The 15,558-nt window shown below is 35.0% G+C and overlaps 1 protein-coding gene across 1 annotated transcript; it reads left to right on the top strand.

The window, feature by feature from the left end:
* The first annotated feature begins 12,123 nt into the window (after window positions 1-12,123).
* LOC115705914 (PRA1 family protein H) lies at window positions 12,124-15,286 on the top strand. The gene is made up of 4 exons (XM_030633389.2): window positions 12,124-13,002; window positions 13,904-14,040; window positions 14,668-14,739; window positions 14,818-15,286. The coding sequence occupies exons 1-4, from the start codon at window positions 12,548-12,550 to the stop codon at window positions 14,880-14,882; spliced, it is 729 nt and encodes a 242-aa protein (XP_030489249.2). The 5' UTR covers window positions 12,124-12,547; the 3' UTR covers window positions 14,883-15,286.
* The last annotated feature ends 272 nt before the right edge of the window (window positions 15,287-15,558 follow it).

Genomic DNA, 15,558 nt, shown 5'->3' with positions numbered 1-15,558 from the left:
TTATATATATAATTAAAGTTACAAAAAGATATATAGATTAATAATTAGTTTTATAAAAAAAAATATGAAAATTTAAAGCACAAATTTGAATTTGAATATAAAAAACGAAGTGACATGTTTATGAAAAAATAGTCAGCACAAGTACAGTATGACACTAATTTGACAAAGTAAATATCATTTGATCTTTTATTTTATAAAAGTTACTAATAAGATCATCTGTTTTATTAAATGATAAAATGAATTGTTAATTCCATTTTTGGCATATTTAATTGACAAAAATATTTTATTATTCATTGTATATTTTCGGCTGGTATACATTAATATGGTTTCCTATTTGGTCTATTCAAACTTGAAAGGAAAGTTGTCTAGCTTTCCTATTTTTGGAAAAAAGGTAAAAATGGTAAGTTTGGTTACCCATTTCATTTTTTATCTAACCAGCTGTTATTCTGATCTTGTGTTGAGTTTCCCATTTTCTAAGATCAGGTTTCTTGAAGAGAAAACCGGAGCTAAACTTTCCTTTTCTATAAAAGGAAAGTTGTAGTTACTGCCCACGATTCTGTATGTACAGAAACGGAAATTCTGGATCGATTGAAGAATTATTTTAGGGAAGTTTCTAGTGGGTTGAGGTCTTGTTCAGACCGAATGTAAGCTGTCTATGAGATGTATATTCATTATAAATACATCTTATAGTAGCTAGGTTTTGTATCTCTTTCATACACTTAGAATTGCTTTCATATCTTAAGGAAAGAGTGTCTTTGTTTAGTACCTCTCTTGGTACCTCTCTTGTATCTTTGAATTTCATTCACATCTTTAGAAAAGAGAGTCTTTGATTTGTAGAGAAGAGTTGTTCTACTCTTACTCTGTTTATTTGTTGTTTGTATTGTCTTGAGTCTGTATTCAAGTCTACAACGAAGAAGAACATTAGTGCACCTTCGGGAGAAGGGTATTTACAAGCTTTCGGGAGATTGCTTTTAAAGTCTTGCATCGGGAGGATACAAGCACACAACCTTCGGGAGATGGTTGTATAGGCTTTCGGGAGATAGCCTTTAAGCCTTGAATCGGGAGGATTCAAGCACTCTTCAAGGTGATCGAAGGGAGTTCGAGCACTTGGAGTTTTATCAAGATTCGGTTAGTAGGTGGAATACATCAAGCTTGTGGCATACAATAAGAGGGAGTCTATTTATGCATAAGTCAATTACTTTGTATTTTTGATACCGATCTAATGAATCTTATCTCTGGGCGTGGCCCCGTGGACTAGTAACAATCTGAAAGGATTGTTGAAACCACGTACAAAAATCTTGTGTGTTTTTACTTTTATGCACTGTTTGTTTTTCTGGGTTTCTCTGGAGTTACAGAGTTGCATTCGTAACTACGTAAAATCGTTTTCGATACGCTTTATTATTCCGCATTTAATTAATCATTTAATTAAATAATCAACCGGAAATATTAAAATACGGAATTTCAATTGGTATCGTAGCCGAGCCACTAAATTCTTAGTGAGATCTTGAGGTTATTCCGTTTAACTTGTTTTGTGTGAGATGTCTTTGTTTGCGAAGGAAGTTCCATCTACTGACCTCCTCTATTGAATGAGTCGAATTATCCTTATTGGAAGGTCAGGATGAGAGCTTTCATCAAATCGCAAGATGAGAAAGCATGGAGAGCTATTCTTACAGGGTGGTCTCAACCTACTGAAAATGATGAAAAAGGTAATACTCAGGTAAAATCTGAACTCAGTTGGACCACTGAAGATGAAAAACTGTCTGGTTATAATAATAAGGCTTTACATGCTATTTTTAATGGTGTTGGTGAAGGTTTTATTAAATTAATCTCATCTTGTGAATCTGCAAAAGAAGCATGGGAAATCCTTCAAATTCAATTTGAAGGTACTGCTGATGTAAATAGATCACGATTTACCATGCTTCAAACTAGATTTGATGAATTGAGAATGTCAGATACTGAAACTTTAAATGATTTCTATGAAAGATTATCTGACATCTCTAATGAGTTTTTTGCCTTGGGAGAAAAACTAGATGAATCTGTCTTGGTTCGAAAAATTGTTCGAGTTCTTCCTGACAGGTTTGATACAAAATTGCTTGCAATGGAAGAGGCGAAAGATTTTGGCAAAATGAAGGTTGAGGAACTCATGGGATCTTTAAGAACCTTTGAGTTGAATCAACAAATCAAGAAAAAGAGAAAGCAAAATCTCTCGAATGAGAAAAGCAAAGGTATTGCCTTTAATGCTTCTGAAAATATTGTTTCTGATGATGAAAATGATGATGAAATGGTTCTATTGGCAAAAAATTTCCAAAAATTCATGAAATCTGGTGGAAATAAAAAGTTATTTTCAAAGAACTCAAAAGGTAACATTTCTGGTAACATTCCCTCTAAACCTTTTCCATCTAACAATAAAAAAGGTATTAAATGCAGAGAATGTGAAGGTTTTGGTCACACTCAATCTGAATGTGCTAATACCTTAAAGAAAAATAAAAAGGGATTGAATGTTACTTGGAGTGATGATTACGAGAGTAGTGAGGATGAAAAAGAAAAAGTTGTCCTAACAAGTGTTTTGTCAAGAAATTTGCGGGAAAAAGGAAAAAGCATTTGCTTGAACAATATCCCGATCAATGACAACAAGGAAGAATCCGGATCCGAATCGGATGAGTCAGAAATTGATGAGGATTCCATGATTGAATCCTACAAGGTAATGTTTGGTAAGTGGTTGGAAACTAGTGCTGAAAATCGCTCCCTGGTTAAAGATAATAAAATTTTGTGTAACAACATTAATGAGTTGGAAGATAAACTCAAATGTTGTGAATCTGAATTGTCTTTAAAAGAGTCAAAAATTATTTCTTTAACCAAGGAAATTGATAACATTAAAAAGAATGTTAAAATGTTAAATCCAGGTTCCACCATTTTTGAAAAAATTCAAAAATCTGGCCAAACCAATCATCTTTGGAAATTTGGGTTATGTTCCAAATCAACTCCGTGTCTAATACCACTAATAGTTTTGTTTCGGAAGAACTGTTTCTACCTCACAGTTTCGTCTCGACAAAGAAAGCACTCTGTTGTTACAGAAAAGAAGCAGCACGGTAAGTTTGACAATTTCAAAGGGAAAGGAAGACGTTTCATTCCTATTTGCCATTTTTGTGGAGTAAAAGGTCACATTCGACCTAAATGCATAACCATGCATAACATGTTTAAATCTAATTACATTGGAAATAAACATGTTTTACAAAAACAAAAATGGGTTGTCAAAAACAAATGCTTGGTAGGTTCTACTTGTTTTAAAACTGTTGCTTCTAACATGTGGTATTTTGATAGTGGTTGTTCCAAACACATGACAGTGAAAAAGAATTTCTTGTGAACATAAGACCAATGCCTTGTGGAGAAGTTACATTTGGTAACGGTCTTACTGGTAAAGTCGTAGGAATGGGAACTCTCAAGTTCGAAGGGCTTCCTAAACTAAAAAATGTCATGTTGGTTGAAGGACTAAAAGCTAATCTACTTAGCATTAGTCAGATTTGTGATCGTGGTTATCTTGTGAGCTTTGATAGCAATCATTGCTACGTATATAATATTCTTGATGAAATTGTGTTACAAGGGCTGCGATCTAGTGATAATTGTTATACTCTCACTACGCATGCCACTTGTCATTCTGTCATTGAAAATGTTACTGACCTATGGCATGAAAAACTTGGTCACATTCACTTTAAAAATGCGAAAAAATTATCTGTTTCGGGGATTGTTCGAGGATTACCTAAATTAGGTAAAGAGTCATTGGGAAAATGTGGTCCATGCCGGTTAGGTAAGCAATCGAAAATTTCTCACAAGAGTGTCCCGTATGTGAATACTTCTAGAGTTCTCGAACTCTTGCACATGGACTTAATGGGTCCAATCCGGGTAGAAAGCTTAAATGGTAAAAGGTATATTTTTGTTTGTGTTGATGATTTTTCTCGATTCTCATGGGTGGATTTTTTGAGAGAAAAATCGATACTTTTGAAGCTTTCCAAACTCGTGTTTGAAATTACGAGTTGAAAAAGATTGTAACATTGGCAAAATTGTTAGGATTAGGAGTGATCATGGTAAGGAATTTGAAAATACCGTATATGATGAATTTTGTAAAGCTAACGGTATTTCTCATGAATTTTCTGCTCCTAAAACTCCTCCACAAAATGGAGTGGTTGAAAGAAAGAATCGTACTCTAACAGAAATGGCTAGAGTAATGTTGAATAGCAAGAAGCTCACAAAGCGCCTTTGGGCCGAAGCCATTAACACCGCTTGCTATACCATCACCGAGTATTCTTGCGCCCAGTACTCACAAAACACCATATGAAATCTGAAAGGTAAGAAACCAAATGTAAGTCACTTTCATGTGTTCGGATGTAAGTGTTATATTTTACGAGATCGTGATTACATTGGTAAATTTGATTCTAAAAGTGATGAAGGTGTTTTCTTAGGATATTCCACAAATAGTAGGGCATATCGTGTGTATAACATGAGAACCCAAACTCGTTATGGAATCGCTAATGTTGTTGTTGATGATCTAAAAGATTTTTACGAGTTTTCCACGGAAGAACAGATTGAAGATTTGCTTGAAAAGCTTCGCTGCGAGGAAAAGGAACCCGACGAAGTTTCGAAGCGATCGTCGAGGTTATCGTGCGGGAATCCGTTGCTACGTAAAATCCAACAACAAAAGAATGCGAGTATCCTTTAAATTCAATCAACGATCCAATACGGAAGGGAACCATCCTCCGGGGTTAAAAAGAATCATCCTTCGGATCTCATCCTTGGAAACTTGGATGAGAGCATGGTTACAAGAAGAAAATATGCCAATATAATTCAATTTTTATGTTTTATTTCTTCTTTAGAACCTAAATCTGTAAAAGAAGCTTTAATGGATGAAGATTGGTTTTTAGCTATGCAGGATGAGCTTCATCAGTTTGTTCGAAACAAAGTCTGGAAAATGATTCCAAGACCACCATTTGTGAACATCATTGGAACCAAGTGGATCTTCAAAAATAAGAGTGATGAGTTTGGCACTATCATTCGAAACAAGGCAAGGTTGGTTGCCCAAGGATACACTCAAGTTGAGGGTGTTGACTTTGATGAAACATTTGCTCCAGTAGCTAGACCGGAATCGATCGAGTTACTTCTTTCCATAGCTTGCATTCTTGGTATTAAATTGTATCAAATGGATGTCAAATCCGCTTTTTGAATGGGTCGTTAAAAGAAGAAGTGTATGTGGAACAACCTAAAGGGTTTGAGGATCCACATTTTCTGATCATGTTTATAAGTTAGACAAGGCATTGTATGGTCTAAAACAAGCACCACGTGCTTGGTATGAGCGTCTAACTGAATTCTTGCTTTCTCATGATTACAAGAGAGGAAATGTTGATAAAACACTTTTCATCAAAAACATTAATTCTGATGTGATTGTTGCTCAAATATATGTTGATGATATTGTGTTTGGCTCTACCTCTAACTCTGAAGTGCAGGTTTTTGTTTCCCAAATGCAAAAGGAGTTCGAAATGAGTATGGTAGGTGAACTCACTTATTTTCTCGGTCTTCAAGTGAAGCAATCAGATGAGGGAACTTTTGTCACTCAAAGCAAGTATGCAAAGAATTTGGTGAAAAAGTTTGGCCTTGAGAAAGCCAAACATACCAACACTCCCATGAGCACAACTTTGAAATTAAGCAAAGATGAACAAGGAGTAAAGGTAGATCAAACTTTGTATCGAAGTATGATAGGAAGTTTGCTTTATCTTACTGCTAGTCGTCCTGACATTTGCTATAGTGTTGGTGTTTGTGCACGTTATCAGGCTAATCCCATGGAATCCCATCTTTCTGCTGTGAAAAGAATCATTCGTTATAGCACTATTGATTTTGGGATTTGGTTTTCAAAAGACACTAATTCTAACCTTGTTTGCTTTAGTGATGCTGATTGGGCAGGTAATGCTGATGATAGAAAAAGTACTAGTGGTGGATGTTTCTATCTTGGAAACAATTTGGTTTCTTGGCATAGCAAGAAGCAAAACTCAATCTCTCCGTCCACAAGCAGGCCGAGTACATTCTTTGCGGGTAGTTGTTGTACCCAATTGTTATGGATGAAACAAATGATGGCAGATTATGGGTTTGATTTGAAAACTTTAACCATATTTCGTGATAACACTAGTGCTATAAACATTTCTAAGAATCCTGTTCAACACTCTCGCACTAAGCACATAGACATTCGTCATCACTTTATTAGAGAGCTTGTGGAAAATAAAATTCTTGTCTTAGAATATGTTGACACTAGCAAACAAATTGCAGATATTTTTACTAAAGCTCTTGACTCGGTCCGATTTATTTCTCTAAGGAAATCCTTAGGGGTTTGTACTGTTTAATGCTTTTATTTTTCCATAGTCCTTGATATTTGAGTTGTCTTAGAGTTCATAATGTCTTGTCTTTGTCCTAGAAGAAAATTTCAACCTTATAAGAATTTCAGTCATTATTTTATTGCTAATGTTGTAATATTATGATGTCATACAGGTTTGCCAGGAAAATTGTCCACTCCTCACAGGAATATTCAGGTTCATCAAACAGTGTTATGTAAGCTACCATTTTCGAATGATGTTGTTCAAAAAAAAAAACTGTGTGTTCAAGCTCCATTGGATGAATAGAGCTACCTATCTCAATGTGTGAAAGCCATCTCTGAGTAAGTTGGAACTATGTAATTAGGAGTTATGTAGAAGATACGCTACCATTGAAAAGGGCTACCATTGAGGTAGTGTGACAGCGTCTCCTATGGGTACAATTTATCAGAAAAAGTCTTTTTGACAAATTGGGCAATGTTCCCAGCTTACACTTTCACACACTAATGCTTGACACAGTTTGTGGTAAAATTTGTTTATTCTCGAAAATGGTGTTATAAAGCTATTACATACTGTTTGATGTACTTTAATATTCTTGGTGATGGAGTCAATTTTTCCTGTGAACCTGTATGACCTCATTCTATTACTTCATTAGTTTGATAAAATAATTTCTGATTATTCTTATGAGTTTGATTTTTTCATCAGGGTCAAAGACAAATGGACATTGTGAATTCTAGTTGCAAAAATATCAAGGTTATTTTATTTTTCTGTCTTTTAATCAAAAAAATAAAAAAAAAAAAAAAAGGTTCGTGATCGAGTTGTCAAGTGAGCTTTGTTAAAAATTTTGTTATTTTTTTGTTATGTTTCATTTTGTTCTTAGACACAATTTTTGCTCTTAAGTGGTGATTAGTGCTTTTGTGTCTTGGTGTGTTCTCTTGCTCATTATTTGCAATTTTTCTTTGGGGGGCATTTTTTTAAAAAAATAAAAGAAAAAGGGGGGCATATTTTTTTTCGAATTCATTTTCGAATCCTTGTATATATTTTTTCTTTTATTTTTTTTATTTTATGGAAACATGTTTTAATTGCATTTATTTATTTACAATGTTTCCTTTATTTGTGGAGATTTGGTCTTTTTGGTGTATATAGGAAACTTGTTCTTAAATAATTAATTTTATTTTTGGTTTCCTTGTTGGTGGCATTTTCGGATTTGGTGGGGTTATTATTTCTTAGATTTTGTGGGAATAATTGGTTTCCTTTTTCCATTTAAGGAAACATTGACTATGTTTGAAAATCTTTTTTGGTTTCCTTTTTTTCTCTCCACACGTGGGTCAAAGGTAAGGAAGTTACCTTCCTTTTCAGTTTTTTTAAATTTGGGCATTTAAAATTGGAAGTTATATATTCTCAACTTCCCATTATCCCACGATCACCTCTCTCTCTTCTCTTTTTATTTTTTTCTCAAAGGTCTAACATTGTTCAAAGTGTAAGAGGGTTTGTGTTCTAGGGTTTCAAAGAAAAAATGGCCAAAACTAAGAATGCTCAACCATCCAAGAAGCCCACTCGTGGATCTGCGTCTGCTTCACCGGTGTCTCCGCCTGCGCCGCCTGCACCAGCAACCGGAGCTTTTGGTTCGTCTTCTGCTCCGACGAAGTCTGCCAAGAAATCGAAGACCCAAGCTCGAAAATCAGTGGCAAAATTCTCATCTCCTCTTGTTGGTGCCTCTCCTATTGCTTCTCCAACACCTGGGTTGGGTGATCATGATGAATCCCATTCATCCGATCACACATTGTCGAAGTCCTCTTCTTCGAATGGTGCTCCTAATGTCGACCAAGCTTTGGTGACCTTGCCCACGGTGAGTTCTCGAACAAGGTCCAAGGTTTCCACTCCTTCAAAGCCTGAAGTGGTTAAACCTAAAATTGCATCCAAAGGGAAAAAGGTGGTTTCTTCATCTTCAAAGGGCAAAAATCTCAAGGAGAATCCCCCTTCGGTCTCTTCCTCGGATTCTAAACCAGAAGAAAGTGAGGAGGATCTTGATTCAGAGGGCTTGTCCGATTCAAGTGAAGAATTTGTGCCCAAAGATCTTCCTGTTGTTGATGATTCTGGATCCGAGAGTGAAGAACCGACCGAGCACATCACTACTGTAACTGCTCCAGTTCCTCCTGCTGTTCCAAAGAAGGACAAAGGAAAAAGGCCCATTGTCTCTACAAATCCTGTTCTTCCTCAGAAAAGAAAGAGGCCCTCTGGTATTTCTCTTGATAACTTCAAGCCCCACTCTCATTATTTTTGTTATAATGATCATGCTAGAGATATGAAATTCTATGAGAATAGGAATTTTACTGTGGAGAAAAATTTTAATGTTATTGCTCATAAGCCTTTTGGAGTGTATAACATGTTGAAAGAAAGACAATGGGTAGATACCTTGATCGGTTTTGATGGGTATGTGGATAGAATTGTGAAGGAATTTTATGCTAACATCACTGATGAGTTTCTCGATGAGGACTCTTTCATGTTTGGCAAAGTTTTTGTCAGAGGACACTGGTATTCCTTTACTGTGAAGGATGTTGCTGAGGCTCTCAATTTGCCTATGGGAATTGAGCCAACTGATGTGGAGTTTGATCGTCAAAAGGTGTTCGGTTATCTCTCTGGTGATAATGAAATTGAACTCTCCGACACCATGCATATGTCTCAACTCACCTATCAACATGCTGCTCTCATGAGGTTTGCCCTATCCAATTGGTTTCCTTGCTCCAATCCGGTAAATGTTTCAAATGAACTTGCTTTCTTTTTGTATAAAGTTTCAATTGGTGCTAAAATTGATTTGGCTGACATGATTTGGGAGCAAATTGTCTCTCTTCGAAAGGGTAAGAAACCTAGGCTCAATCTCATTTTTCCTCACTTAATCTATAAAATTTTATCTGATCAAGAGGAATTGATTCTTGAGAATGAATCAATTGAGATGCCTGCTGTTGGAACCACTTTCAAAATTCCTGAGAAGCCTCCTCAAGGAAAAGCTGCTCAAAGAAAGGCTCGGTCTGCTTCCCCTGGTCTTACAAATGATCCTGCTGCTGGATCTGCTTCCACTTCTGCTCCTACAGAAATGGCAGAATTCAACTTGCGTTTGGGAAGAATGGAGACCAGTCAGGCCTTGCTTCTTAGGAAGATGGACAACATCATGAAATACTTCCACCCAATGATGATGAATAAGTGGTTCAATCTTTTATCTTTTGCTTTTTATTAGTGTTTATTTGAATTTATGACTTTGTTCATGTTTGTTTTTGTTATCTTTGGCTCCTTGATAGACAAAAAAGGGGAGTAGTATTATTTTTTGGATCCATTGGACTCTTTGTTACAACTCTCGACCCTTGGTTTTAGGGGGAGTTGCTTGTTTGTGGTTTAACACTTTTCCGTTTAAAAAGTTGTTTGTGGTTTAACACTTTTCCATTTAAAAAGTTGTGTTCTTCGGTTTGCAAGCTTTTCCGTCCAAAAAAAGTTAATTGTTTTATGTGTTAGAGAGCTTTCATGCAGGGGGAGTATTTTCTATACTCTTGTATCTTTAAAAAGCTATTTGCTTTGGTTTCTAACACTTGATGCAGGTTTTCTCATAATAAAATGTTTTGTCAATCAAAGTGCCAAAGGGGGAGATTGTTAATTCCATTTTTGGCATATTTAATTGACAAAAATATTTTATTATTCATTGTATATTTTCGGCTGGTATATATTAATATGGTTTCCTATTTGGTGTATTCAAACTTGAAAGGAAAGTTGTCTAGCTTTCCTATTTTTGGAAAAAAGGTAAAAATGGTAAGTTTGGTTACCCATTTCGTTTTTTATCTAACCAGCTGTTATTCTGATCTTGTGTTGAGTTTCCCATTTTCTAAGATCAGGTTTCTTGAAGAGAAAACCGGAGCTAAACTTTCCTTTTCTATAAAAGGAAAGTTGTAGTTACTGCCCACGATTACGTATGTACGAAACGGAAATTCTGGTGATTGAAGAATTATTTTAGGGAAGTTTCTAGTGGGTTGAGGTCTTGTTCAGACCGAATGTAAGCTGTCTATGAGATGTATATTCATTATAAATACATCTTATAGTAGCTAGGTTTTGTATCTCTTTCATACACTTAGAATTGCTTTCATATCTTAAGGAAAGAGTGTCTTTGTTTAGTACCTCTCTTGGTACCTCTCTTGTATCTTTGATTTCATTCATATCTTTAGAAAAGAGAGTCTTTGATTTGTAGAGAAGAGTTGTTCTACTCTTACTCTGTTTATTTGTTGTTTGTATTGTCTTGAGTCTGTATTCAAGTCTACAACGAAGAAGAACATCAGTGCACCTTCAGGAGAAGGGTATTTACAAGCTTTCGGGAGATTGCTTTTGAAGTCTTGCATCGGGAGGATACAAGCACACAACCTTCGGGAGATGGTTGTATAGGCTTTCGGGAGATAGCCTTTAAGCCTTGAATCGGGAGGATTCAAGCACTCTTCAAGGTGATCGAAGGGAGTTCGAGCACTTGGAGTTTTATCAAGATTCGGTTAGTAGGTGGAATACATCAAGCTTGCGGCATACAATAAGAGGGAGTCTATTTATGCATAAGTCAATTACTTTGTATTTTTGATACCGATCTAATGAATCTTATCTCTGGGCGTGGCCCCGTGGACTAGTAACAATCTGAAAGGATTGTTGAAACCACGTACAAAAATCTTGTGTGTTTTTACTTTTATGCACTGTTTGTTTTTCTGGGTTTCTCTGGAGTTACAGAGTTGCATTCTGTAACTACAGAAAACTGTTTTCAGTACCAGTTTTATTATTCCGCATTTAATTAATCATTTAATTAAATAATCAAACTGGGAATATTAAAATACGGAATTTCATGAATCTTGTATTTTTTAAAATGGTATGTCAAAATAAAATTTAATAATAATCCGATTTAAAGATTTTATGACAAAACTGTTTATATTTTCTGTATCTGTTCGTGTTAGGAATTGTCTTCAAGTTAGTTATATAAAAAAAAAAAAAAAGTCGTTGAAAATTAAACTTAGGGTCCTATTTTTATCATTTTAGAAAATACACGGTCTATTTTATCATTTAACAAAACAGATAGTCCAATCGATAATATTTATAAAATATAGAATCTAAAATGGTATTTACCCATTTAAGAATGACATAAAAATATCGTAATTATCCTTTAAAAATGTTGGCATAGACACAATATGATCTAAATTTTTTTATAGCACGACGTGACTTACATATTAGAAAACACAAAAAAAATATAGGTGATACACACAAATTTACACATTAACTATACCTTTGTTAGAAAAACTATTTACTATGCTTAGTATAATTTCTATGAATACTCTTAATTTCAACATGTATTAAATTATATTTCCTGAATTTTTTAGATTGGAGACACAATTTGATACTTATTAAAATTTAGAAAAAAAAATTATTTAATAAATATCAAAGTTCAAGATGTCTTAATTAATCAAAAAAATTTAATTTAGGCTAATTAGGATTTTTTTCTTCCGAACTTTGACATGTATCAAATCATGTCCCCTCAACATTTACTATTGAGATTATTGAATTTAAGGATTTTTTGTCTAATTTTAGTAAAAAAAAATCGAAAAGTTCAGGAGCTATAATTTAATACATGTCAAAATTCGAGAGACATAATTTGTTACATATCAAAATCTGTAGAGCATGATTTAGTATATAAACAATTACTAAAATAGTAAAATTAAATGAAATTAAATAAAAATCCTTTATTCTAACAATCTCAATTTTTAACTTTCAGGCAAATTCAAATATATAATTTAAGTACATGTTAATGTTAAAGTTGAATTGAAAAAAATTCTGATGAGCTTTTAACTTATAATCATTTGCATAACAAACATATTCTTCAAAAAAAAAAAAATTAGATTCGTTGTTGTCCAGCGTACATGTCGAATCTTGATTATATCATCGTTGTTGGGAGGGAGACTTTCACTTTTCAGAATATATTAGATAAATAAAAAAGAAATATTACTTTCTTGAAGCCGCTGGTCTAGGCAGCTGTACCTGTACCTAAGCTTTTTTTTTTATAATTCTTGTAAAGTTGTTGTATTGGTGGAACAAATTCCATGGTTCTATTTTGAAATAAGGATTAGGAGATAGTGTTGTTGTGTGAGAATGCGAAACCGAGTGATTTGTTGAAAAGAGAAAACAGCAATATGGTCTTCTCATCCAACCCATTGTCGCTTAGCGTCCCCGAGGCAGCTTTCGAGTCTTGGCTGCGAGACAGCGGCTATATCGAAGTCCTCGACCAGCGCACCTCCGACCTCCACCGCCTTTCCACCACCGCCGCCACCGCTGACACCTCCTCCTCCTCCTCCGCAGGCAACCCAGATAGCATCTCTTCAACCGCCACTGCAACCGGCGTCTTTGTCTCGCTCTTCTCTAGCATCGTCACCTTCCTCTCTCTCTTTACCATCAACCCTTTCTCCAAGCTCTCAAGCGATGATTTCTCAGGGAAAACCCCTTCCTGGACTACTGCCTTTCTTGGCTCCTTCAATTCCTACTCTTTCCCTTCTTCCTCTTCCCAGGCTCGGTTGAGGGCTCACGAGAACGTCAAGCGCTACGCACGCAACTATGCTTCTCTCTTCATCCTCTTTTTCGCTTGTACTTTGTAAGTTCTGCCTCTATTTTTTAAATTGACAATTGGGTTTTGTTTGGGTCTCAATCAAGAATTGGGAATATGTGATTTCTGTTTCTTTTTTTATTACTAACTGAATTGAGTTAAATGATTTGGTTTTATAGTAATAGGACAGGTTTGGTAATGGTTATTTTGTGTTTGGACGATGTATGGTATCTTGTTCGTGTTTGTTATAGGTTTAATCTTTGTAATTGCAATTCCATTATCTTTAGCCTAGGTTGGAATTCAAAGATCAATTTGGAAACTTTTCAGTCTAAGGGAACTATGGACTTGTTGACATCTCAAAATTTATGTTAGGTATCAGTTTGAATCTGTAGTGGTATTTCTGAAAATGCCATTCCCTCTAAGTCTGTCAATTTATGTTAGCTGGGTTGAGGTGAAGTATGTAGCAGTAGCCGTCTGTTCCTTTTAATGTGATCATATTTGAATTGAAGAGAATTGAGGAGAAGTACAAATAGTTGTAGATGAGAAGAGGCACCTTTATAAACAGCAGAATGAAGAAGCTGGTAGCTATTATATCTGTCCAACTAAGAGCAAGCCCCATCCCTGATGCCAAGGAAAAGCTAAATAAATGCTTTAGTATTTTGCATGAAGACAACATATATTGTTGTTATCTTTTATAGAGCTAAGGCTTCTCAGTCATTAGTGATTCACATTTTTCAGTGACAACTTATTCAAAGCCAGGTTCCATCAACAAACCAATTCCTCCTTAGTAAAAGAATAGTGACCAAGTACTTTTATGTTCATCTTACGTTTAACTATCTTTTTGATGTTTCTTTGGGAGGTAGTTGTAGTTTTGAATCATTAATTTTTCACTTGTGTCTAGTGGCTTTCACTGTTTTTTCTAATTTTGTTTTTGGTGGGAACCTTGCAGGTACCAGATGCCAATGACCCTTTTTGGATTAGTATCGTGTTTGGCACTATGGGATGTTTTTAAGTTCTGCAGCGAGAAATGGAGATTGGATCGATATCCGCTCACTCGACTCTGTTTGGTTCGTGTTAGTCAATGTGGTGAGTTAGTTGCAATTTTGTGTTTATCCTGTATTTTTAATCTTTCTTGCACTTCTTTCTCTCTTTTTTCAGTAGCTTAAGTTTGATAATTATATAGCTTAGCCTGGCAAATGTTGTAGTGCTCTTTTTAACTGCAGAAGAAAGAGCAGATATCTAGATAATTTACTGTCCGGTAAATTAGCTGCTGAAAATCTTTTACGGGCGTAAAGTACACACATTAGGAAGGGTGCACTCACTAAATTTCATATCTGAGTTATTTTGTTGTTGTTGAAATTGAATTAAACATGCGACTGAGTCCTCTTTGTTTCTCTAATTTCAATTTTTCCTTCCATTCCTCTCTTCTTCCTATTCCCTCCTCTTTCTCTACCCTTTCTGCCTCTGCCTGCCCTATCTATTTTCCTTTCACTACTGTTCTGCATCACCTGCTTGGCAATAGAATTCTCTCTTTCTTCCTTCCATTGAAATCCATCGCTTGCCAGTTATATTCATATGCTTGTCGAAAAAATTTCACTTCTGTTAATTCTTTATATATTCAATGGATCTTTTATGTGTTCTTAAATTCCAATAATTATTATAACAATCTGTATTCATAATTCCTGAAAGTTAAGTTGCATCTCATGTTTGCAGTTGGTGCAATTATTTTAATGGGTTCAAATGTTCAGATGGCTCTGTTCTGTGCATTGAGCATCAGTTATGCAGGTAATTGAAAGATACATTTCAACATTGCTCATTTACTCCTACTTTGCATGATGTGTTCTGATGAAAAATCTTTTATAGCCATGATTCTGCATGCTGCATTTCGGAAGCTGACTCCTGCAAAACAACAGCCCCGTGGAAGATGAAACTTTTAGATTAAAAAGCCAAAATATTCAATGAACCTATGCTTGGCTATATGATACAAGGTTTGCTGTTTGCAACAAATGGTTGCTCCATAAGGCAATCACCTACCTGTGATGAAGACATACCAGATGAAGAATACAGTAAATAAATTCTGGCATACAATTGATCAAACAATCAGTTGCATTCCTTCACTGTCTCATGCTTATTTTGTTGTTCTGGGGGCTGTTCCAAATTCTGTCAGATTTTCATATCTTAAAAGAAGTACTGCTCTTTGTTTAATACAAGTCAGTAAACTTTTGACCATCATCTTCTAACCTTTCGGTGCAATGCAGCATGTAGTACTTCGTTTGGCACAACCTATGTATTTAATTGTTAAATTAAATGATATTCTCGAATTACATTTTTATTTGCTGTGTTTGGATGATTAATTGTATTATTATGTAATTTCCCATCAGTTAATCAAATTTCTATGCTGAAGTGAAGTAAAATTACCAAATTATAAAGAACGCCTTTTTTATCACTGATAATTTTCAAAGAAACATTTTATTTTAGCATTTTCAATCCCAATTTTTTATTTTAATTTATTTTTGAATTTTCCAGAGCTATTTTTGTGTAGGGATAAAGAACTCTACGACGAAACCGACTGGCACATTTTAATGAATAACTATGCCAAAATAA

Source organism: Cannabis sativa, chromosome 1 (assembly GCF_029168945.1).
Source record: "Cannabis sativa cultivar Pink pepper isolate KNU-18-1 chromosome 1, ASM2916894v1, whole genome shotgun sequence".
NCBI classification, from domain to species: domain Eukaryota; kingdom Viridiplantae; phylum Streptophyta; class Magnoliopsida; order Rosales; family Cannabaceae; genus Cannabis; species Cannabis sativa.
The sequence above is the reverse complement of the archived record's forward strand: the minus strand, read 5'-3'. Positions and strand labels throughout refer to the sequence as shown.

Excerpts from the sequence above, each read along its gene's own strand:
- LOC115705914 (XM_030633389.2), top strand. The coding sequence starts at position 12,548 with ATGGTCTTCTCATCCAACCCATTGTCGCTTAGCGTCCCCGAGGCAGCT. Across the intron at positions 13,003-13,903 it reads CTCTTTTTCGCTTGTACTTT|GTACCAGATGCCAATGACCC; the intron begins GTAAGTTCTGCC and ends GGAACCTTGCAG. Across the intron at positions 14,740-14,817 it reads ATTGAGCATCAGTTATGCAG|CCATGATTCTGCATGCTGCA; the intron begins GTAATTGAAAGA and ends AATCTTTTATAG.